Source organism: Denticeps clupeoides, chromosome 9 (genome assembly GCF_900700375.1).
Source record: "Denticeps clupeoides chromosome 9, fDenClu1.1, whole genome shotgun sequence".
In the NCBI taxonomy this organism is placed as follows: domain Eukaryota; kingdom Metazoa; phylum Chordata; class Actinopteri; order Clupeiformes; family Denticipitidae; genus Denticeps; species Denticeps clupeoides.
This window is the reverse complement of record NC_041715.1, coordinates 12,669,581-12,691,651: the sequence shown is the minus strand read 5'-3', so window position 1 is coordinate 12,691,651 and position 22,071 is coordinate 12,669,581. Positions and strand designations below refer to the sequence as shown.

The 22,071-nt window shown below is 41.5% G+C and overlaps 2 protein-coding genes across 3 annotated transcripts; both read left to right on the top strand.

The window, feature by feature from the left end:
- The first annotated feature begins 192 nt into the window (after positions 1 to 192).
- On the top strand, positions 193 to 16,023 carry ankrd10b (ankyrin repeat domain 10b). Of its 2 annotated transcripts, XM_028991026.1 has the most exons (5): positions 193 to 556; positions 1,592 to 1,744; positions 2,772 to 2,863; positions 15,207 to 15,427; positions 15,513 to 16,023. In XM_028991026.1, exons 1-5 carry the CDS (start codon positions 359 to 361, stop codon positions 15,776 to 15,778), a joined length of 930 nt encoding a protein of 309 aa, XP_028846859.1. In that variant the 5' UTR covers positions 193 to 358; the 3' UTR covers positions 15,779 to 16,023. The 2 variants fall into 2 exon arrangements, with proteins under 2 accessions (XP_028846859.1, XP_028846860.1); XM_028991027.1 differs by lacking the exon at positions 1,592 to 1,744 and having other exon boundaries at positions 15,513 to 16,022.
- A 3,158-nt stretch (positions 16,024 to 19,181) lies between these two features.
- ube2al (ubiquitin conjugating enzyme E2 A, like) lies at positions 19,182 to 22,010 on the top strand. Its single transcript, XM_028991960.1, has 6 exons — positions 19,182 to 19,424; positions 20,075 to 20,155; positions 20,699 to 20,724; positions 20,801 to 20,890; positions 21,015 to 21,103; positions 21,277 to 22,010. Exons 1-6 carry the CDS (start codon positions 19,381 to 19,383, stop codon positions 21,403 to 21,405), a joined length of 459 nt encoding a protein of 152 aa, XP_028847793.1. The 5' UTR covers positions 19,182 to 19,380; the 3' UTR covers positions 21,406 to 22,010.
- The last annotated feature ends 61 nt before the right edge of the window (positions 22,011 to 22,071 follow it).

Genomic DNA, 22,071 nt, shown 5'->3' with positions numbered 1-22,071 from the left:
TTCATAACACAATAGCAAACGAGTGCTTATTAAGCATCGCTGTTAATTGACGACAGGGATGGAAAATTTCAATTTGTGTTTACATTTTAAGCGAATGATTTGTATTTGTCTGAAAATGTCAAGTTTGATGTGGCAAATTTGGAAGGCGACTCGTTCGCTGAAAGAGTCGGCTCAGTTCGTTCAATAAAACGATCCGTTCGCGTGTCGGTCGGTTTGGTGGCAGGGCGGCGTGGGCTGGACCTGCGGAAGAAGAGGAGATTTGTTTTTTTCTTCTTCTCTCCACCTCAGCGGGGTCGCGTCGTGTATTTCGCCCACGGGCAGCATCCGCGGCGGCAGCAGCGAGCGAGTTGCGCGGGAAATGTCGGCGGGCGTCGAGTCCGGCTTCTCGAGCGAGGAGGTGCTGAGCGTCCGCTTCCCGCTGCACCGCGCCTGCAGGGACGGGGACGTCGGCGCGCTGGCCGCGCTGCTGCAGCGAGCCACGGACGCGGCGGAGTTGGCGGTGGAGGACTCGTTTTACGGCTGGCCGCCGTTGCACTGGGCCGCCCATTTCGGGAAGGTGACGCTCGCAGTCTTTTACACGACAGTCTAGTTTATATTAAAAAAAAAAAATGGCGTTTCGCGGTCCCAGTTCTCCATGAACCTCGAATCAAACACAGACCGCCACATTAATCTCAGCGCAAAGTTTTAACGCGTAATACTTGTATCCAGGACAAGTCGGCGCTCCTTTTTGTGGCGTGGAGCGGGGCTACGACGCGGCGGCAGCCGGTCGCGCAGTTCTCGCTGGGTTTTACATGTGAACGCGTAGCCTTGACGAAGTTGGAAATATGTATTTAAAACAAAAAAAAAAAACCAAACAGCGACGCGTAACCTGGCCGCGACGCCGTAGAAACCGCGCATGCGCAGAACTGCTGGACGCACACGAGACGCGGACGTTAAAATATATAAAACCACGTAAAAAATGGTCTTTAAAAAAAAAAAAAAATTGAGCTGCCTTTACAGTAACACCGTAATCGCAGCATAAGAAATCCTCGCCTTCATTTATTGTTATAAAATGCCATCAAATTGTGTTATAGTGGCGTTATTATTGAAAAGGTTCCCTATTTTCCCCTCCAAATCGACGCACAATCGAATCATAAGTAAATTAAGAGTCGTTATTCTGTACCGAATAACTCAAGTCACGACTTGGGCAGCCCTTGTGTGTGTGTGTGTGTGTGAACGTCGATTTGTTGAGGTAAGAGTGGTAGCAACTATAACTAATTCACAGTGTGGTCATATTGTTAAAAATACACCCTCGTGGCGTATTTTATCTCGTGTGTTGGTTTTGCTGGCAGGCTTCCTCCCTCCACCCTCGAGCGGTCACTGGATCGCCGCCGGACTCCTCGTCCGGTCGTCCGCGTCGGTGTGGAAACGTTGCGTTCAGCGTTTTTAAAAGTTCACTTCCCGCGTGCGTCCAGGCCACATTAAAACGCCACTAAGAAGAAGTAGTTTTGGAAACGTAGAATGTTTGTGCGGATCTGGGGAATCGGGACGCTGTCTGGCCGTCGCGGCGGTTTCCTGACATCCACGGTGTCCGTTCCTGGCTCTCCTGCAGCTGGAGTGTGTGGTGCGCCTGGTGCAGGTGGGCTGCGGCATTAACCTGGTGACCACGCGCTTCGCCCAGACGCCCGCTCACATCGCCGCCTTTGGAGGACACCCGGAGTGCCTGCTGTGGCTGCTTCGAGCTGGGGCTGACATCAACCGGCAGGTCGGTGACCTCTCCTCGCACGTGGAATCTGGGGTCAAGGCGCTCCCCCCCCCCCCCCATTTCTTCTGGAACATTGCCAAGCGTATATATGTATACATTTGGATCCAACCTTACTGGTGAAGATGTGAACAGGATTCCGGCTTAATCTCACGGAGATGCGGTTTGTCTTTTCACGAGCCCAGACGACTCGCCTCTGGTACGCCAGCGACGCTTGAAATTAGATTACCGGGTCGCTGTTATGTAACCACGCACATACGCTGTTCACCAGCACACCAGGGCCCGTCTTAAGCTGCGTGCACATCTCGTCCCTCGTCCCTCGTTTGATGCGATGCCTTAGCGCGGTCTTAGAAGGCGGGCCGGAGGCTGACCTACATTCTCTCCCTCTGAATCGCAGCCGGGGCCGGCGGGGCGGCAGTCTGTGCGGCGATGACCTCAGAAACGCACGCAGGAGCCGCGGTGAAAAGTTCACGCTGCCCCGCCCGTGTATAAAAGCGTTTTTTTTTTTTTTTTTAGCCGCTTTTGCATTTTTCCTTCACCTACAACAGAAGAATAGTGGGCCGTGGCTGCTTTTGCCCCTCTGGAGAGGAGATGAGAATTAGGTGGGGGTGGCGGGGTGTGGAGCCGAGGGCCCTGTGAGCTAGAATGTGGTACAGGATCCAGCTCTCTGCCCATTATGTCTGTTCGCGCTGAGGAAGTTGGGGAGCTTTATTTTGAGCACGCTGACTCACAGAATCGAAAGGCCGGGGGTATTTTCAGCGTTTTGACTGGACTGCTGCCGGCTCCTTGTTATTCCAGACATATTCAGACGTCGCTTGCTGTGTGCAACGGAGTAAGACGTGGTGCCCAAAACACAGATTTACCTTGATCTGATACTGAGTTGATGGCCAGATGAAAATTGACATCAGTCCTTACCTGGGTTTCTGGGCAAATTGGAAATGACCCTTAAATCCCTCTGCAGACTAAAACATTTAGTTTTTTTTGCCAATGCCTTAATTTTTACATGTTTGTTTTCTCCCCCTCCTAACAGGACTATGTGGGTGAGACACCCATCCACAAGGCAGCCCGTGCTGGCAGCATTGAGTGCATTAACACTCTCCTGATGCAGGGGGCGAAAGCAGAGTAAGTTCAGCCCCAGCCCCACGTCCGCCTGGCCCTGTTTATTCTACTGCACGAGTCACAGCTCGCACGGGACTGTGTTGAAGGTGACCTCCATCAAACCTCTACAGCCAAATTATTGTTTGGGGCTATTTATATTCCTTTTATTTTTTTTACTAAAACCAAAAAAACAAAAAAAAAAAACATTTTGGGTTCTGCTGTCCAGTATCATAGAAAGGGTGAGAATTTAGTTCTGCTTTACAGCCATCCCTGCCCTGAAGGTGTCTGACCTTTTGTTGCAATAATCTGTGATTTTGAAGTGTACAGTTTGTCCAGGTCGTATTGGACGTGGCACGAAGAGACCAGTGCCTTCAGGTCAGGGTCACTGATCAGAAACTGAATCCCTAGATAGCTCTGCTTTCAAATGCATTATTTAGGGTAGTTCAGTAGCCCTACGTTCAGTCTGTGTGACTCTAATTTTGTCATATTGGCCCGAATATAAGACACACCCTCCTTTATCAAAAGTGACAGAATACACTTGGTTTTGGTCTAGACTGCAGAAGTTAGTGTAAACTACTTTTTCAGATGTATTTTTTTTGAGGGAAGAAATCCATCTTACATTTGGGCCAATGCATTACTTTATTGCTTGATTCATGTTATTTTGGCCTCCTGTAGTAGTTCATGAAAAGTCCTACACACAATTGGAATGTTAAGATTTTTTTTTTCGTCAAATGGCACTGTAAATGAGTGTGTGGCAGAAGTGTCACTGCCAATAACTCGAGATGCTGTGCTACCGCGCTGCCATTGTCAGTGAGCACGGGGGATCTTGTTGAAAAGGAACGGTTCAGAGAAACAGTTCAGTAGTGGCAAAGTAGAAACCAGATCAAAGCTGGTTTCTCAAGAACTGTTCTGGCTGAGATCAAGAGCTCCTGTTCTAATACCAGCTCTGCAGCTATTAGGCACAAGTATTCTTTAATTACCACCAGACTTCAGACTGAGCTTTTTCTGCTGTACTCTCAGTTGTGAAGGCATATTGGTTTAGCTACGTAAGGAAAGTTCACTAGATGGTAGGGCTGAACGAGATAAGGAATAAAAATTATTTATTTAATATTGCAATTTAATTTGGGATTATTCTCTAAATTGTGTGTTTTAAATACCTTTGTATAACCACACGTTGAAATGTTAGCCGCGCTGTAAATAGCATACCACAAGTTGATATCAAGCGTCCTTGCATGCGTTTAAGTGGGCGTGGCTTTAACATGGGACATATCTGATTGGTGAGCGTGGCTGTCTATCACACAGGGATGTCAGCACAACGTGATTGGACTCATACGTCGGAGCCCGATTTGTTCAGTACGCGTGCATTGGTTAGCGCCGCTCAGCAGCCTTGTGTTCGGTCAGAGTTGAGATTTGTTGAACTTTGACTGCTGCGCGCCATGACACATTTTGGCGTGACTTGTAGAAACCCACACTTATTTTTTTGCGCTGAGCCCAACTCATGGTCTTCGTAGAGGAAACGCAAACCCCGCAGCAAGCGCAGTGCATGCCTCGTTTGGCCTGAGAGTAGCTTGTTGTTCTCTGCTGCCTGAGCTTTTGTTAATTCTTCTGCACGCCCTCTTGGACGGGCACCCCCCGCCCATCCGGCTGCATTCGCCATTCCCGTTGTCCGCGACGCCCCAGGGGACCCACCAGCGGCCCAGTCTCCAGCCCACCCAGCATGTCTGTGCATGCACCTTCATGCAGCGACCATGACATTCACCGATGGAGCGGAGTCGGGGGCTGCAGAATCGCTGTCTTTGTGGTTTATAAAATCGGATCTATTCAATTTCGGTTCGATTTCAATATATTGTTCAGCACTATTCGATGGAGCTAGCTAATTTGATGCTTCAAACATACAATATAAATAACATAAGCATATACCCTAAAATTAAAAGCAAATGCATAGCAGTTCCGGTCCAGTTTGAACGTAAGCGGTTAATATTACAGTTAAACTTGCGTTTCATGTGAATGTAACCGGAACTAATAATTTCAATAATCCAGCCTCAGAGCTGAACTTTACTTTCGCATCCATATTGGAGCATCTTGATTTAAGTGGCCTGTTTCCGTGACTAAAGCTCTTTCTATCATGCTGCCACAGTTTCTGCATCTCTGTAACTGATGTAACTGTTATGGTTTTTGATGGAGGTCATCTTTAACCTGTTCTCTGAACTGTGCTTAATTATTGCTACATGATAATATTGATCTGATGTGTTTCAGGTAGCGTAATGATTTAAAAAAAAAAAAAAATGTTATTTTTGGTTTATTTATTTACTTATTTTCTTGAACGTTTTTTCTTTGGTAAGTTTGTGTACATTCTTTCCCCTGTAGTCGGGCTGTTTGATCAAATGCACATTTCTTCACGGCTAAACCGTACCAGTCCTCCTGTCACTTCAGTATCACATTGCATTCAGTTCCCAGTTACTTGGGGGGTGATGAGCACTGTGAGACATGCATCCTGTTCAGAGATCCACCTTGATCAGTCATATTCAGGCAATATGAAGTCTACCTGGCGTCAGCACCACCGCTGTCTAGGAGAGTGAAGTGGTTCATATCCCAGCCTCAGTGTGCAGGTTAAACATGCTTTATGTGCTCTGGAACCCTGAAGAGTTGTCTTAGAAAACATCTAATACATTAATATTTGTTTAAACTTACTAGCCTCCTTAATCCACATTAGTCTGTTTATAACAGTCTGTGCCATATTCACCAACTATTTTTTTTAAATTTTTTTTTTTTAACACATGATTTGGAATGGGACAGTAGTGGTCCACCTGGCATATAGAGCTCGTGTGTGGCTCAGATGGGCAGGACACAGTGGGTGGTCTTGCTCCACCAGTCCACCACAACCATGGCCCACTGAAAAGCTCCAGGTGTGTGTTTCAGGAAGACCTGGATTTCAACAGACGATTGAAGCACAGCTACAGTTACATAAACATTGCATCAGAAAAGTGAAAGAATGTCCAAGTGCGCCATCTCCTGCAAGTAAATGGGTGCAGAATTCAGATTTAACATGCAAACTGAAAAAGGGTACATCCACAGATGTATATGACATAGCTCATGAAAAACTTTACAATAACTATGCTATACCTTGGAAAATTTTTTTTTTTTTTGTTCTGTTGTCACAAATTTTGCAATTAATAGTGCAATACATTTTTCCTTTAGTACATTTTTCTTGTCATTTTTTTTTCCTCAGGCAGTCTTGAGGTCTAACTTCAGAGAGAATTCGTAATTGTGTAATTAGTATTTGCAGAAATATAATTTTAATTAGCAGGGACCAATGACCTGCTTTCAGTAACTGCAGTGAGTAGGTTGAGTGAATTTGTGGTCATGTTCAGACGAAAACCTCAAAATTTAAACTGAGGCTTTAAAGGTATGAACATGTGCAAAAAAAATTTAGTGACCATCAGTTCACCATCTCCCACAGTAATCACACATTAAACTATGGATTTCGTACAGTAGGCGTCAAGAAAGTCAAGACATAGCATCTGTGGATTTACTCTAATATGATTAACTCTAGTGGGGCATGCAAAAAAGTCTGTCTGGATGCTTTGGCAGGTGTGTGATTTTTTTAAATTGATCAGCCAGGTAAATGCAACACCTCTTTCATTTTGGTTTCCTCCGCAAGCATGGAGGGCCGTAATCTGGGTATTTCAGACAGTCCACCAGTGGATTTAAATGCTACATTTATGGTTTTATTTCTAACTAACTGGGTTTTGTAGATGATAAAATGCAGTTATTTGCTTTGTATTATTTGATGAATATGTCTTCATGAATTAGCCCTAAATTACCCTGGTCTGATTATCAAGTAGGCAAATGATGTAGTCACAACAAAATTCCCTTATGTAGACCAAATGATCTATAACTTTCTGTTTAGCCCACATGCAGTTTATATAAAACGCGCACACACTTCTGATAAAATGCCAAGTTGTCATGTGAAAAAAGAGACATTTCAAAACCTTTCCCACCTGTAAGATATCCATTTATTTTACTGAACAAAACATCTTAACATCCTGCTAGAACAGTGGAGCTTTATCACAGTCTCTTTCACTGGTGGCCGGTGCGGACCTAAGATGATTGAATGCTTTAATTAAATCAAAAGCTATTTTTTCTCAGTTGAATTGGATGGGTTATAGGTCACCTTGAAGGTGGGAACAGTTTTCAAATTATTTCATGTGGTCCTAATTTTTTCACAAAAACATGGCATTATAACAGGGGTGCATATATTATGCCAAATTTGAAATATTAAGTAATAATTAATATTACCAATGAACTATAATATTTTGTAACTGGTGGAATAAATTTCTCTTGACCTGACCTCTCATTATCATAGGAAAAGTTTAGGGTTGTTTTTACACTGTCACTGGATACAGACCTACAAAAAGAAGTAATGTGGTATTTAAATTCACTGGATTATGTATATTTTGAGCTATGAGGTAAGATTATTGGTAAAAGACAGCCTTTTCTTAAAATTTGTATTAACCTTTTGGTTTTGGCGCTGAAGAAATGTGCATCTGGTCACCCCCTCCCCACTAGAAGTACACTGTAATTGCTGTGTGACTCATGTGTTTTTGAAGGTCTTAGTAGTAATGATGCTGCAGGTTAAGTCAGGATTGAAGCATGTTGTAAGTACTGTTCTCATGTCACTTTGTTGTCTTCCCTCAACAGCTGTAGTAGGGCTAGTTTTAGTCTGTCTGAGCCAGCATCTCTAGAGTGAGGGTAAGACAACGTGTTTAAACAGACAGGACAGACGTAGGCAGGACAGCTGGAGGGGCTCATGGTTTTGTTTATTAATTTTTAACTTTTCTTTTGTAATATTCAATTGTAGAACTTTTTTTTTTTCTTTCTCCTGAATGCAAATCCATTGATGAAATGTTGCATTTGCCAGATATTGATAGTTAACTACAATACTATACAGCAGTAATATTAATAAAACATTTAACAATTAAAAAAATATATATCTACATTCCAAGACATTTTAAAATGATTATTAACATGAATAGGCATGTAACAACAAAATAATCCCCTTCACAAGATGAAACTCCTCCTAAAAATGATCTAATCCCTCTGCAGGCTGAATTAAATTCAACTAATGTAGTGTAGCATTAAATACAACTAATAAGTGTAGCATCTATGTACATCTTTCATTCATGAATTAGTATTTTAAGAGATGTTTGATGTATTTTTGTAAGACAGTAGTAAACTAGTAGTAGTAAAGTAGTCTATGGTGGACTACTGCTGTTTTGTGTTTTTGCAGAATCTATCATTAAACACTCATAAATGGTACAGTACTTTTGCAATCGGAATAGTCTTGAATAAGCAATGTATGTAAGTATTTGTTTATTGAACTATTTGCTTTAGTTCACCTAAGGATCTATGAGCACAAGCTGTTTCAGCACAAATGCTGTGCATAATACCAACTAGGATAATTCAACTGTAAATGCTTCAGAAAGACAACAGTAGTTTTCAGTTTTTGATACTAGTAATTTCACATGGTTTTAATCTAATTTGCTAATAATCAGTTTTATTCTTTTTCCTTCAGTTCATAAACTGTCAGTTTTTTTAAACAGTATATAATGTCAGGTAACATAAAATGTATAATATTACACTTCACTATAATGCATTAAAGTTATTAAATAAAAAAAAAACCAAATGTGCACATAATATAATAACAATAATAATAATATAAACATTAACTAATAAATTTATAGAAATCAAAGAGAAATACAATTAAAATGAGCATTTGATTTATTCAAATACATCATAACTGGATATTTTATTTGCAATTATCTCTTGTCAACAAATTTTTGGCCAATCAGTTCTTCCTGAATGGTTGCACTTGGAAATTCTGTCTGACGTTTCCACATACATCTTCCTTTAGATTTATTACATGATGAGCATGGATTTAATCCTTCAGACATCCTACTTACAAGCTTCTTTTTTATCAATAAGGAACATTGTGAAAGGGATTGTTTTTATACAGAGCAAGCATAGCACGGTGCACACAACAAAATGTGTCCTGCATTTAACCCATCACCTGCAGTGAGCAGTGGGCAGCCATGAATGGCACCCGGGGGGTGGCACCTTGCTCAAGGGCACCTCAGTTGCCTTGACTGTTTGGGATTTGAACCTACAACCTTCCAGTTATTAGTCCTCTTCTATACCTGCTTAGCCATCATTTCTCCCACAATTTCAGTCATGTCAGATTCTTCATTATTCAGAACTTGTTTTATAAACTCCGAGTAATAAAAATCATGCAGAGACAATATCTATTGTTTGACCCTCTTCATCTTGTATCTGACTTGATACCCTTTGGACTGCCTCATCACTGTACAACTGTACAGCATTCAACTCTCAGCTTCCTTTCTGTTCTTCTGCCCTTACTTCTGGGGTGAAGTTTATTTTTAAAGCCTCCTGTGATTTCCAGCACTGGATTTCCACCAGTGATGAGGATGAAGCTTTGAGACTATGCCAACGATCAGTTCAGTAGAGATTGAGTTGTTAATTCACTATACTAATCATAACATGATGAATTGAGAAATTGCAAGTAAAATATCTAATTCAAATAAGTGTAATACAACAATATCTATATAATTGTCTATTTTTTATTTTTTTGCTTTATTTTCCCATGAGCCCCTGTTTTAATGTAGTTGGATGCTGGGTACAAGATTCAAGGGATGAGTAGAGAGGTTGACATGAGCCCAGCTCATAGATTTATATATTGCTTTAAATACTGTCTTTTCTGAATAGACATCTGTTTTTATTAAGTCTCCTTGTATATTAATCCTCTCAAGAGAAAAAAGTTTTGCGATCTGTTATTATAATAATCACCTGTCACCTTTGCCCTTAAGAAAGTGACACGATGACCCAAGCACTGCAGATTATTATTTTTTAAAAGCTGCTGTTAACAAATTGTTATCAAATCAACCTTAAAGATAAACAAAGAAAACTGCACATCTCCATGTTTTTGCAGCTATTGAATTCAAAGTGACTTGATTTTTTCAAGTAATCCTAGAAAGGGGGAGAGCAATCCAAATAGACACTGCTGAGTCTACCACAAGTTCCCCTCTTGGAAACCGCACAGTTGTGGCATTAGGAGTGTTCTCAGTATCGCTTCCTACAGTTTCTACACACTGGCAAACTGTTGAGGTATTTCTTGCGGTGATTGGTTTTACTGATAGGAAATTGATTGATTTTTTTTTTTTATGTTTAGAAAAGTCTTGTTTTAGGCATGCATGCTTTGCTTTAAACTATGCCCCTAAATTTTTCTAATTGATTTATTTATCTCAATTTGTATTTTCCTTATTTGTAATTTAGTCATAGGATTTCCTTGTGTCTAGATCAGGTATAAATAGATGCTATTTTAGGCAGAAATACATCCATGATATATAAGCATGGTTTTGAGATGTTTTGAAGGGGGTTCATTAGGTATAAAAAGTTTCAGGTTATAAAAGCAAAGCACATCTAAAATGGGCAAAGAAATAACGCTTCCTAAACACTGTCAACACCATCTCATGAGCCAACATTGGCAACAGAATTCTTACTTTTTTTGTTTATAACTCAATCCTCAGGTTCGCCATTCTCTGTTGAGCTTTTTTTACCCTGGTGTTTTATATTGGTAGGCTTACTACAAACAAGTAAAAAAATGCTTATCAGAATTCAGGACTCTGTTTTCTCTGGGCTTTAGTGCTTGTAATTGTTAATTTTGAGAGTACTGTCCAATCAAGTCCTTCCACCAGATTAAGGGATGGTATTTTGATGATATTTTAGTTCCAGTTAAGGTAAGATCGTGTGGAGGGTGCATTGAAGAGCTGAATTTTTGCAGCTGAGCACTTTACCCAGACTGAACAGATCCCTAGTGCTGGTTTAAAGTATCAGCACAGCGCTGCATACTAGTCTAAATAAATTGTGTGCATTTGTGATTAGTGGAATTTTTGCTTTATTTCAGCCTTATTCTGCAAACAGTTTACAATTTTCATTGTCTACCACATAATCCTTAGCATTGCCCTTTCAAATAGCAAATGGGCAGTACTGACAATAAATGAACCAAACAACCCCAAACCCTCATCAAATCTATGTAGCAAGCACTTAATATTTGGACTGTTTGTTGACTCTGCTGCCCCAATTCCACTTGAGGGTATTGCATAGTAGATTGATGAATCTAATTTATTTAAGCCATGCTACTCTAAAGTTGAGAAATATCCCTGTTCTGTACTAAAGTGTAAACCCTCACTATTCACACAATATACAAATAATGCATTTCCACTGGAATGAAGCGAGTTTGTCCTTGTATCAGCTGTGTTGCCATGTCATTCTGAAATATTTAGAGAAGCAGTTAGCGCTCGATATATGGTTTGTTTTGATATTTTCGAAGGAATATATGGGGTCTAAGTATAGACCAAAAAAACCCTTCATGCTTTAATAGAAAAGTATTGAGAACAGTTGTGGACCACCTCAATCTTGATTGGCCATCTCCCAGCAGCTCTCCTTGGTGTGATGGTGTCTAAAGATTTTATTAAACTTTCTTACATGGTCAGTTCTGTTGAAACCAAGCGGCGAGCTTTAAATCAGTGGAAATATTTCTGGCCGCTTTTGCCAAACCAAAACCAAAAGTTTTTAAAATTCAAATGAATTCCAATGTAAGGAGTATTTACAAATGTTTAATCATGAGCACGAATCATATTGATCCAGTTCAGATATAATAGTCAGATGACTGCTGTGGTCAGCAGGTAGTATGAGGGTGGTGTGGGTATCAGAGTGTATCGTGTTGGTGGGAGGTTACGTCTGTGCCACTGCCGGGTACGGGGTGATCCACCGCTTACTGAACGGTGAGTATTGTGCACGTACAAGGTATGTATTTCTGTTCCAGTCACTGGTCCCCAAAACCAGGGAATACAAACAGTTTACAAATCAGTCCTACGTCATGTGCACCTTCAAATGAATAAAAAAGGTGCTTTTTAAAAAAAAATTCTGATGTCTATAAGAAGTATGCATATATGATTGAATGCTTACAACATGGAATGAAGCATCATCACTCCTTATGGGCGTTAATACGAAGCATCCTTAGCTCTACTATTTTTGTCTTAAGCAACTTTCGGAGGAAATTACCCTAAAAGCCAAGACCGAAGTTGGGCTTGAAAATAGGTGTCTGGAGAAGTCTAGGTTCATCTGAGGCAGCTGGTTCAACAGGTCCAGTCTGTACTGCTCCACAGAGATGGCTGAACCTCATGAAATAAATCTGCTGGTGTTTTTGCTTGGTGTGTATTGTATAAACTGTGCACAAGGAAATGAGCACAAATTGAACTCTTGCTTCTGGTTGAGGATTCAGTGTCGCATGAAGATCAAGTCTGATTGCATAATACAACTGTTTTACCTTGACTGACACTGTTGTTTGACCATGATTCAATCTCATCTTATTGATGCTGACTGCACTTGATCAATCAAATCAATTAAAAGGCACGTGGCATGAAATGCCTGTTTTTTACAAAATCAACATGTTACAACCTTGTTAATTTGCTATAATGAACATGTATTTATTTAAGATGTTAAGGTGAAATTGCCAAATGCAATCTTTTAAATGGAGGTCAACAGACTAGTCAGATTTTGGTGACCTTTAAATTATTTAATTATCCATGGATTGCAAGCAAACAGATTAATATAGATAAATAAAGAGTGACCTGTATCTTTATACATAATGTATAAGCATAATATATTCTGTCACCAAGTTGCAAGGTACAAGATTTCTTAGGTTCATTAACCAATGGTTTAGCCAGACTGGCGCTCTTGGAACTTTTTTAGAAGAAGCCAAATTTAGAAGAATGCTGGACCATAAATGCTCTTCTGAAACTCTGGCATACAATTTTAGATCTATGAATGTATGATGCGCTTAGTCTCTTAGGGTGGGTCCTTATATACACACATACACATGCACACTCAAGGAGACAAATTAATCCTTGTAGACCCTATTGGACTTATTCAGAGACCTAAAAATGCCCTTAAGCTTACTTTACAATACTGGAATACTACCTGTGAATTTTCAAGCATTACGAAACCATTTTTTTTGACACCTGAAGAAAATTCCATGAAAGTGGAGTTAATGCAAGTACCGTATTGGCCCAAATAGAAGATAAACCCCTTTCCTCCCCACAATTGACTAATACTCCAATTACAAAACATTTATATTTCTTTTTTCTTTCCCAGACATTTGTTGGAAAAAGTCATATGTTCAGGCCATTGGAGTGGGTTAAACCGCATGCCTAACTCTAAATTCTTGATTTAAAGACTTTGAAAAGTAGAGTGCAGTTTATTTGGTTATTGATTTAGGTAGTAGTTTATCTAAGTGGTTTATCAATCAGTCTGATTTCCCATTTTAGTGAAATACTTTTCAGTGGTTCTTTTCTTTGTGCACATTTTATCTGACCTCCTTTGAAAGTGATGAACTTCTGGTATGATAGATCCTGATATTACCATTTATTAATTAGCCTATTTCACTTATCAAAATACATTTGGAAGCGTTATTCCTTTTCCCCAGGTATAGATGAATAGGAAATGAGGGAGGGTTGGATTTGCAAAAATAAATATTATATAATTTTTTTTTTTTTTTTTTTTTTTCATTTTATTTATTTTTTTTTTTTAGAGAAATGCGAAAAACTTTATTTAAGTGCATTTAAGTTGTGGTGTGGTTTGGTTGAATGTGCTGTGAAGACTGTGTTAAGGGATTGGAATTCATGAATGAGCAAATGGGCTTCACGTGATCGTCCCAGTCAAACGAATGTCACTTTGTGTCTGCGCTTCACTGCCTGTTCGCACACCAACACAACTTTCCACCCCGTATTCTACAGGTTGTTCTGATTTAGTTAGGTGACTCTTATCGGCTGCTACACAGAATAAAGCTGTAATGTATATGTAAGGGTCTTTTCTGCGCCTCTCCCACACATTTAAAGTGCTGACACACCGTGGGAGGTTTGTTCCTGCTCAGATGATAATTAGCTGCTTTATGAAATTTCTTTTTTCAGAGTGACTTCCTGTATCTCTCTGTGTTTAATGGGAGATGGTTTGTAGACACCTCATATTTACCATGTCTGCAGCTATGAAGCAGGAATTATTAAAAAAGAACCAAATTCTTCCCTCTCCCGAGTCGAATCCTTATCAGATCATAGCCCCATGTGTGATGGGGCCGTAAGCACATGAATCTATATAACAGGAATAGATTGCTCTCACATTTCACACAGATATATATTTAAATGTAAGTCAGGATGGAGAATGCAGACACTGTAAGGTGCCACCCAGTGTGACATTCAAAAGCTGGTATAAAAAGACTGGGTAGGATTGGGCAAATAATCCTGTTTACAGGATCAGTGGGGTAAGTGTAGCAATTAGCAGTTTGTTCATTCATGCACTTCCAAACAGCCCCAGATTGCTGCTGCAGTAGAACATGACAAAACTGATTTTGAACCCTTGACTGAATCAGAATCCTGCCATTTGTGTTGTCTTATTCTTTTCCTTGAGTCATTTCTTACCATATTTTTCTTTTACGATCCGATCAGGCATTCAATTCCAACCAATGATTCTCCACTCCAATGGAATTCTTTCTTAAAGATCTCAAAGAGGACTACAGAATCTTTCTCCTGTTTTCAACTCTGATTGATGTTGTCTTTTATCATAAGAAGATGAGGTTCTCTCTGAATGTACCTCTTACTGGTGAAGATCACATGCATTCTGATTTTGAATGAACATACTTGGGATCTTCATTAAAAAAAATCCTAATCTGCGTTGGTCTTTTCTTCAGATCTGTGTGTTGTAGTTCCAGAAGACACAAATCCCTGCATGTTGGACTGTAGACACCTTTTTAAAGATGTTCTATTTCTAATGGTACTTGGAAGTTTGGATCTATCTTACCACTCCATACTCTAATTTGAGTCCTGTATGGTGTCAGTTTTAAATTTATGGATTAAGCCTGGTCTTGGACTAAAAGCATTTTTGAATTTGATCTTCACTGGATCATGCTTAATCTTTGAACAGCAAACTGACCCAAGATGGTGAGTTAATTTGTTCTGGATCTCACTTAAGTCTCATCCTCGTGGGTACACAGACGGTTCAATGCAATATCTGCAGTATTCTGATTCAGGGGCTTTTGAGTGAAATGAGTGAAATTTTATCATGTTCTATTGCAGCTATTTCCAATTGGCCTAGAGCTTGAGATGTTTGCCTAAATTGTTCAATCTTCATGTATGGACAGGGTCTGGATGTGTGTGTGTGTGTGTTCTGTGTGGCTGTCAGAGTGCACGTCTGCTCCGGAGGGGGGATGCTGACATGGAGTCTTTTTATTGTGCAGTTTGAGGAACGCTAGTGGGCTGACCGCTGCAGATCTGGCCCACGCCCAGGGCTTTCAGGAGTGCGCCCAGCTCCTTTCCAATGCTCAAAACCAGCAGCTCACCCAGCTCAACAGGGCAAGCACTCTCGCCCTGGGGCGGAGCCTTCTTAACAGGGCGCCCAGTAGAAAGAGGTCCCTTGATTGCATGGAATCGGATCATATCAAGAAAGCCAGAACTGACAGTAAGTCACGGGTTTTCTTTTTTCTTTTTGGACTGTCATATTATCCTGGCTCACTGTTGCCATCATTGTTTTTGATATTCCATAGCATTGGAATTCCCAATCAAGATGATCAATGGCTCTGGGAAGGAGGACCTAATGGAGGCGATGCACATGGAGCCCTTTCCTGTCCCAGCCTCAGACGGGAATGGAGCCTTCCCCTTCGGGCCCAACGGATGTGAGAGTCTGCTAGAGCAGGACATGGAGCCGGGGCCAATGGACAGCTCCTCTTCAGCACCCAAGGAGCTGGAGATCTTCACTGTGGCCTCTATGCAGATCCCGTGCCGCTGCACTAACTCGTATGCCTATTTGTAGTGGCCTTAAGCTTTCACGCACATTTTGCTAAGTAAGGCTGCCCCTGTGTGTAAAGGTTTGAAGGAGATCTGGTTTGCTCAGGTCCATCTTGATTGGTCTTGAGGACCAGTCGGGTCTTTCCTGAATGAGCACCAGTACATCTGGTTCAGCCTACTTCGATAAGCCCTGTTTTGATTTTTCTTTAATACAATTTTTTACAATGAACCCACAGGTGGTTACGTGGCATGAAACATTGCCTTTTTTTTTTTTTTTTTTTTTTTTGATTTATCGTTTGAGAATTTGTTGCAAAAGCAGTTTCGCATTGTTACTTTTATATTATAAATTGTGGAGAATCATAGCGTGATTTACGTTCATTAGTTGCATTCCTTTGATGTTTTCCAGTTAGCCTTGCTTGCAAGCTGTGTATATATTGAGTTGTTTTCTTTGTGTGGTATTCAGAAAAAGAAAAAAAAAAAAAACGCAGCGTAAGTAATGAAGGTGATCTTCCCGCAGCGCGAGGTTACTGTACCAACGTACTGTATTCAGCATCACTCTTGCAGAACTGACGCCCTCTAATTCTTTAAGCCCTGTGGGTTTCTGGCGGAAGGTTCTGACAGGCTCCCTTGCTGAGACACCTTGTCCTTGCCCCACAATTAAAAGCTACATGCACATTGCGTTTGGCTGGATTCTTGCTGAGCAAATTCAGTTTGTTATGCCAAAGCATATCGTTACATGAATATCTGTAAACCTCTTTTTGTGTAGTTTTTGTATATGTGTGCTTGTAGGACACCTTGAAGTGTCCTATTGTGGTTGTACCTTTCAGTAGTCTGGGGTCTCTCTTCAGTTGTTTAGTATATTTACCTTTTTTAGTCACTCGCAGGGTATTCAACTGTGTGTGTTGTGGGGAAACCCATTTTTCATAATTTTGTCTATAAGCATTTTGATAATGGCAACGCTGTGCTGAAAGGTTTGAGGGCGAATGTCTTTAAACTGTTTAACCTTGAAAAGGGAAACTTAATCATTAGGGACATGTTGCCCAGACAGGGATTATGTCTCGTCTTGCACTAAATGTGACTTTAATTGGAGAATCCATTTGAGGATCTAGCACCAGGCTTAATACCTGTCTGGCTCTAAACGACTTACCTGTTGTTCACAAAATCTGCACAGTATGTACAAATAATTTTTTTCAGAGTTGCATTAATGCATGGTAGCTCATTATAGTTCTAGACAGAATAGAAATGATGACAGTCTGCTCCTTTTTTTTGTGATTTAAACACTGAACAGTTTGTATTGTCTAACCCCAATAAACCTACAGTCAAGTCCCTGCTTCCTTTTTTTTTTTTTTTTTTTTTTTTTAACTCTATGGGTGAATAAGGCATGGAAGTAGTGGGCACATGCTATAAATTATGGGTTCTCATCAATAAGGCTAAATGAATGCTACACCGTACAGGTTTTATGTGTCTGGCGCCCTCTTGTGATGCTCTAGAACAACTTTTTCTCTGTTGGTGGTAGAAATCATGTGGGTAACACTCGCCCAAGAACAACAAGACCCCACTTACACACCCCACTTACTACCATTGTGTCCCCTGACAAGACACTTAACATCTGAGTTGCTCAGGGGGGACTGTTTTATCCAGGCTGTAAAATAATGTAAGGAAGCACTGTAAACCCCTAACTGAAAGTGATGAATAGGGCAGTAGGTCAGCTTGTGTTGATATAGTCTATATCTATTGACTGCTGTTAACATTTTACTTTTATCAGTGATAAAAGGGGCAGTGGTGGCCTAGTGGTGGCCTAGCGGTTAAGGAAGCGGCCCCGTAATCAGAAGGTTGCCGGTTCGAATCCCGATCCGCCAAGGTGCCACTGAGGTGCCACTGAGCAAAGCACCGTCCCCACACACTGCTCCCCGGGCGCTTGTCATGGCTGCCCACTGCTCACTCAGGGTGATGGGTTAAATGCAGAGGACAAATTTCACTGTGTGCACTGTGTGCTGTGCTGCTGTGTATCACAAGTGACAATCACTTTTTTAAAAAAATAAGTTAACCATGATGAGATGCAGGTTGTAAAAAAGGTAAAAACTACACATCACTGTATTAAAACACTCCTGCAGTTACATGTAAATATTGTATGTAAAAAATGTACCAATGTTACAGAAAAACCCAGAATAACAGAAAAGAGAAATGGATAGAGGAAGAGAGAAAAGCCAGGAGCCAAGCTGCAGAGAGGTCGCCAGAGCGACTTACAATCAGTAGTTACAGGGACAGTCCCCCCCTGGAGCAACTGAGGGTTAAGTGTCTTGCTCAGGGACACAATGGTAGTAAGTGGGATTCGAACCCGGGTCTTCTGGTTCATACTCTGTAGGCAACCTTTGTTTAACAGGTTTAGTTTCCAGATGAGCGAAAGTTAGGCTGGCAGTAATGAGAAGAGCGTGAGACTCACCAGCTGTGAGGGAGACAGAGGTTCAAGATTGAAGATTTTAATTTTTCACATGCATGGTTATAGCAGTACAACAGTGTTATTTATAAAAATAAATAGAATAAAAGAATAAGGCTAGTAAAAAAGTAATCACGATATAATGCAAGCAAGTATTTATGTTCAAGCGGAACATGAGACAGACATCACTGGGTAGGGGCTATGGATTCTGCTAAAATGCAATGTGCATAGATTCTGTAGCAGTAACCGATTGCAGGGTCGTGATTAAACGAGCAGTCGAAAACAGTGAACATTCGGATTGTCGGGGTGTGAGGTGTGGTGGCATATGCTGGTGTGTTGTTTTCAAGTGTACCTCGGTGAATACGATTTTTTTTTAAATGCCGCCGCAACAACTCAAGTACAGTTTGACACAATATGTAACACATAGTATATAAAACCCTCTCATTGGGATCCGGTGATTCGCTAAGTGAAACTTTTGAACGAATTCTAAAGATTCCGTACGTCTAAAAGGACTGCAATGCCCATCACTACTATGCAGACCCGCCTTCATTACTTGAACTTTGACCCCTGCTGCGCAAAAAAAGGCGCAGATGGCACGTTGCGTCGCTAATCGCTACGTCATAGCCCAGATAAGAGCAGGCAGGAATATGATCTTTAGATCACCGCGTCTGCGCGGATTCCACGCTGCATGGACGCCACCGGTATTACGCACACGTTCGTCACAACCACGCCCCGAATCGGCAAGTGCCACGTCCCCGGGCAACAGAGGTATATCCGTTGATGTCCGCGTGAGGTCATGTAATTTTAGTGTTGCCACAGTGCGTTTTATTCCTGTATAAACCGTAGACACAAAACTTATATTGCATTAATGAGTGGTTTTCTGATTTGACGCACAGAAGGTTGTACACTTGTGCGCATCAAATAAAAACACTTCTCCCCTTTCGGGAAAACAATGGTTTCGTCTGTAATTCCTGCAAGTACACCCATCGGTTTGACCATTTACAGCGACAACGGGTAGGTTCTCATTTCAGGAAGGGAACGTGAAAGTTGCTGTGTAGAAAGTGTACATATTATTCTCCCGTAGACTAGTTTTTGTAAAAGTGTTTTTACGAGTGTTTTCCAATAGTTAAAAAAACCCGATTGTTTCATATATATATATATGTATATATAGTGTATAGCGATATTGGGCGATGTCTACTCCTGCCAGAAGGCGACTCATGAGGGATTTTAAACGGTGAGTTGCACGCTGTGCGTCGCGACCTTTTCTCTCGTTTGTCGCCTAACGCGTCCCGATCACCGTCGTCCCCGCTCAAAGCGCGTCTTTCCGGCGGCTGGTGTCTGGACAGGCCGGCGGAGCCGGGTTAGCTGCCGCTAGGGAGCTAATGCTAACCGGCTATTAAATGTCCCGTATTATGCCTGTATTTTACTTTTATTTAATTTAATTTTTTTCACCGTGTTACAGATCACTAAATAAATCCATTACCGAGTATCGTGCCTTCGCCGGAGCGGAACTGTACGTCCGCGGCTTGTTTTAGACGCACCCGGCGGGGTGTACGGTCAGATTAGCCTGACCGAAATGAACTCGGTACTTTTAAACATTTTATCAAAAATAAAGATGACTGCGTTGGTCGTATTTGTGAGACGTTTTAGCTGCTAAGTTGGGACTAAATTGAGTAATTACAGCTGAAAAAACAGGCTTTTATTAAAAATGTTAACGTTTGTGTGTTATTTTTTTATTTTGGTGTGTCGGGGGTCATTTTAACTTTATTTTAGCTGCTCATGTCCTCGGCGTAGCTACTCGATGGATAATTGTATGTCCCAGGTCTGAAAACAACATTGACGTTTGTTAAAAAACCTGTTCCCCCTGCTGGCCCGCTGTTCTAGGCTCCAGGAGGATCCCCCGGCCGGCGTCAGCGGCGCTCCTTCCGAGAACAACATCATGGTGTGGAACGCGGTCATATTCGGGTGGGTCTAGTCCTTACTTCTCAATAAATCACTTTCTGATCGAATTATAATGTTTTTTTTTTTTACATGATGTGTGAGTACGTTTCTGTTTATTAACTACTGATGCTTTACACCGTATGAATACAGTGAGGCCGCCAGTAGGGTGGTAGTAGCCTAGTGGGTAACACACTCGCCTATGAACCAGAAGACCCGGGTTCAAATCCCACTTATTACCATTGTGTCCCTGAGCAAGACATTTAACCCTGAGTGTCTCCAGGGGTGGGGCTGTCCCTGTAACTACTGATTTGTAAGTCCCTCTGGATAAGGGCGTCTGATTAATGCTCTAAACGTAGTAGCCTGGTGGGTAAATAGGTCACAGGTTCAAACCCTACTTACTACCATCATGTCCCTGAGGGGGGACTGTCCCTGTCACTACTGGTGGTTAGTCGCTCCGGATAAGGGGTGTCTGGTAAATGCCGTGAATGTGAATATATAAGCGGGGAAGTGTGGCTGTGTTTTCTGGTCCAAGCGCTGATCTGAAGTTTGCTTTTTCTTTTCATGCAGTCCAGAGGGAACTCCTTTTGAAGATGGTAAGACATTTCTTTATTGTGTTTTCTTCAGCATTTTTTGACTTAAGAGGTTATAAATGTTTTTTTTTTTTATAAGGAACCTTCAAACTTACAGTCGAATTCACAGAAGAATATCCAAATAAACCCCCAACAGTGCGATTTGTCTCAAAGATGTTTCATCCAAATGGTACGTGCCTGAATCAGACTTCCACCTTGAACTCAAATACTAGAATTGCATTATATAATATTTTCCATGTGGATTGAGTCTCTGATGCAGTAATCTTACCGCTTTTTTTATATACACTTTGCAGTCTATGCTGATGGAAGTATATGCTTAGACATTCTTCAGAATCGCTGGAGCCCAACGTACGATGTGTCCTCCATCCTAACGTCTATTCAGGTTCCATTCAAATTTTATTTGTCACATACAGTCATACACGGTATGCAGTGAAATGCTTTAGCTTAGTTTGTTAATTAACATTAACAAACTGTTCCTATAAACTGTTTTTAACCCCCCCCCCCCCCCCCCCCCCCCCCCCCACCCCCCCCCCCCCCCTCTCTCTCTCTCTACAGTCTCTGTTAGATGAACCCAACCCCAACAGTCCGGCCAACAGCCAGGCAGCACAACTCTACCAGGAAAACAAGAGGGAATATGAGAAACGAGTGTCCGCGATTGTGGAGCAAAGTTGGAGGGACAGTTGACCACACCCATCTCTCCCCACATCTGAAAATCTGAGCTGTGTGTGTGTGTGTGTTTTTTTTTCTTCTCCTTTTTGTTTATGGTTTTAAGATTTTATGCACTTTACCTTCTCGTTGAATAGGAGGGGGGGTTGGTCTCCTCCCTTTTTTTTTTTTTTTCCTCGACCATTTTGCTCATTACAGTACGCTTTGCAGCACATTCTCTCAGCTGACGCTGAAGATGTTCTTCAGGCGAGACTATTTTGGGACTCAAATGATGCTTTCAACTTCCCTCCCACCCAAGCCTCCTGCCTCAGTTCTCTCTAAAATTAGATGCATTTTTTTTTTCTCCCCCCCTCAACGAAATACAGCCGGATCAATCATTTCCCAGGCTGGCTGTGTTCCTGTTCTGAGATTCGGGGACGGGCAGGAGAACCAGAACCGGCCGGGGCCCTACCTGTATTGTGAGCTTTGCTACGTGCATGAATGCTAGAGTGTTTCCTCCTCTTGTGTCCTGTACTAATGTATTTCGGAACCGTGTGTCTGATCTTCGCACTGGTTGTCCAGATCAGGGTGTTTCTCCCCCAGCACTTGTAAATAATAAAAGGTGTGACTACCTTTAGAACGAACCGCTGTTGCCTGTGTGTGTGTGTGTGTATACCTCTCAAGCTACCTTTTTATTTAATTGCT

Coding starts and splice junctions, on each gene's coding strand:
- ankrd10b (XM_028991026.1), top strand. CDS start 359: ATGTCGGCGGGCGTCGAGTCCGGCTTCTCGAGCGAGGAGGTGCTGAGC. Junction 1,745..2,771: donor GGGCTGACATCAACCGGCAG/GTCGGTGACCTC, acceptor CCCTCCTAACAG/GACTATGTGGGTGAGACACC. Junction 15,428..15,512: donor CAAGAAAGCCAGAACTGACA/GTAAGTCACGGG, acceptor GATATTCCATAG/CATTGGAATTCCCAATCAAG.
- ube2al (XM_028991960.1), top strand. CDS start 19,381: ATGTCTACTCCTGCCAGAAGGCGACTCATGAGGGATTTTAAACG. Junction 20,891..21,014: donor AAAGATGTTTCATCCAAATG/GTACGTGCCTGA, acceptor TACACTTTGCAG/TCTATGCTGATGGAAGTATA. Junction 21,104..21,276: donor CCATCCTAACGTCTATTCAG/GTTCCATTCAAA, acceptor CTCTCTCTACAG/TCTCTGTTAGATGAACCCAA.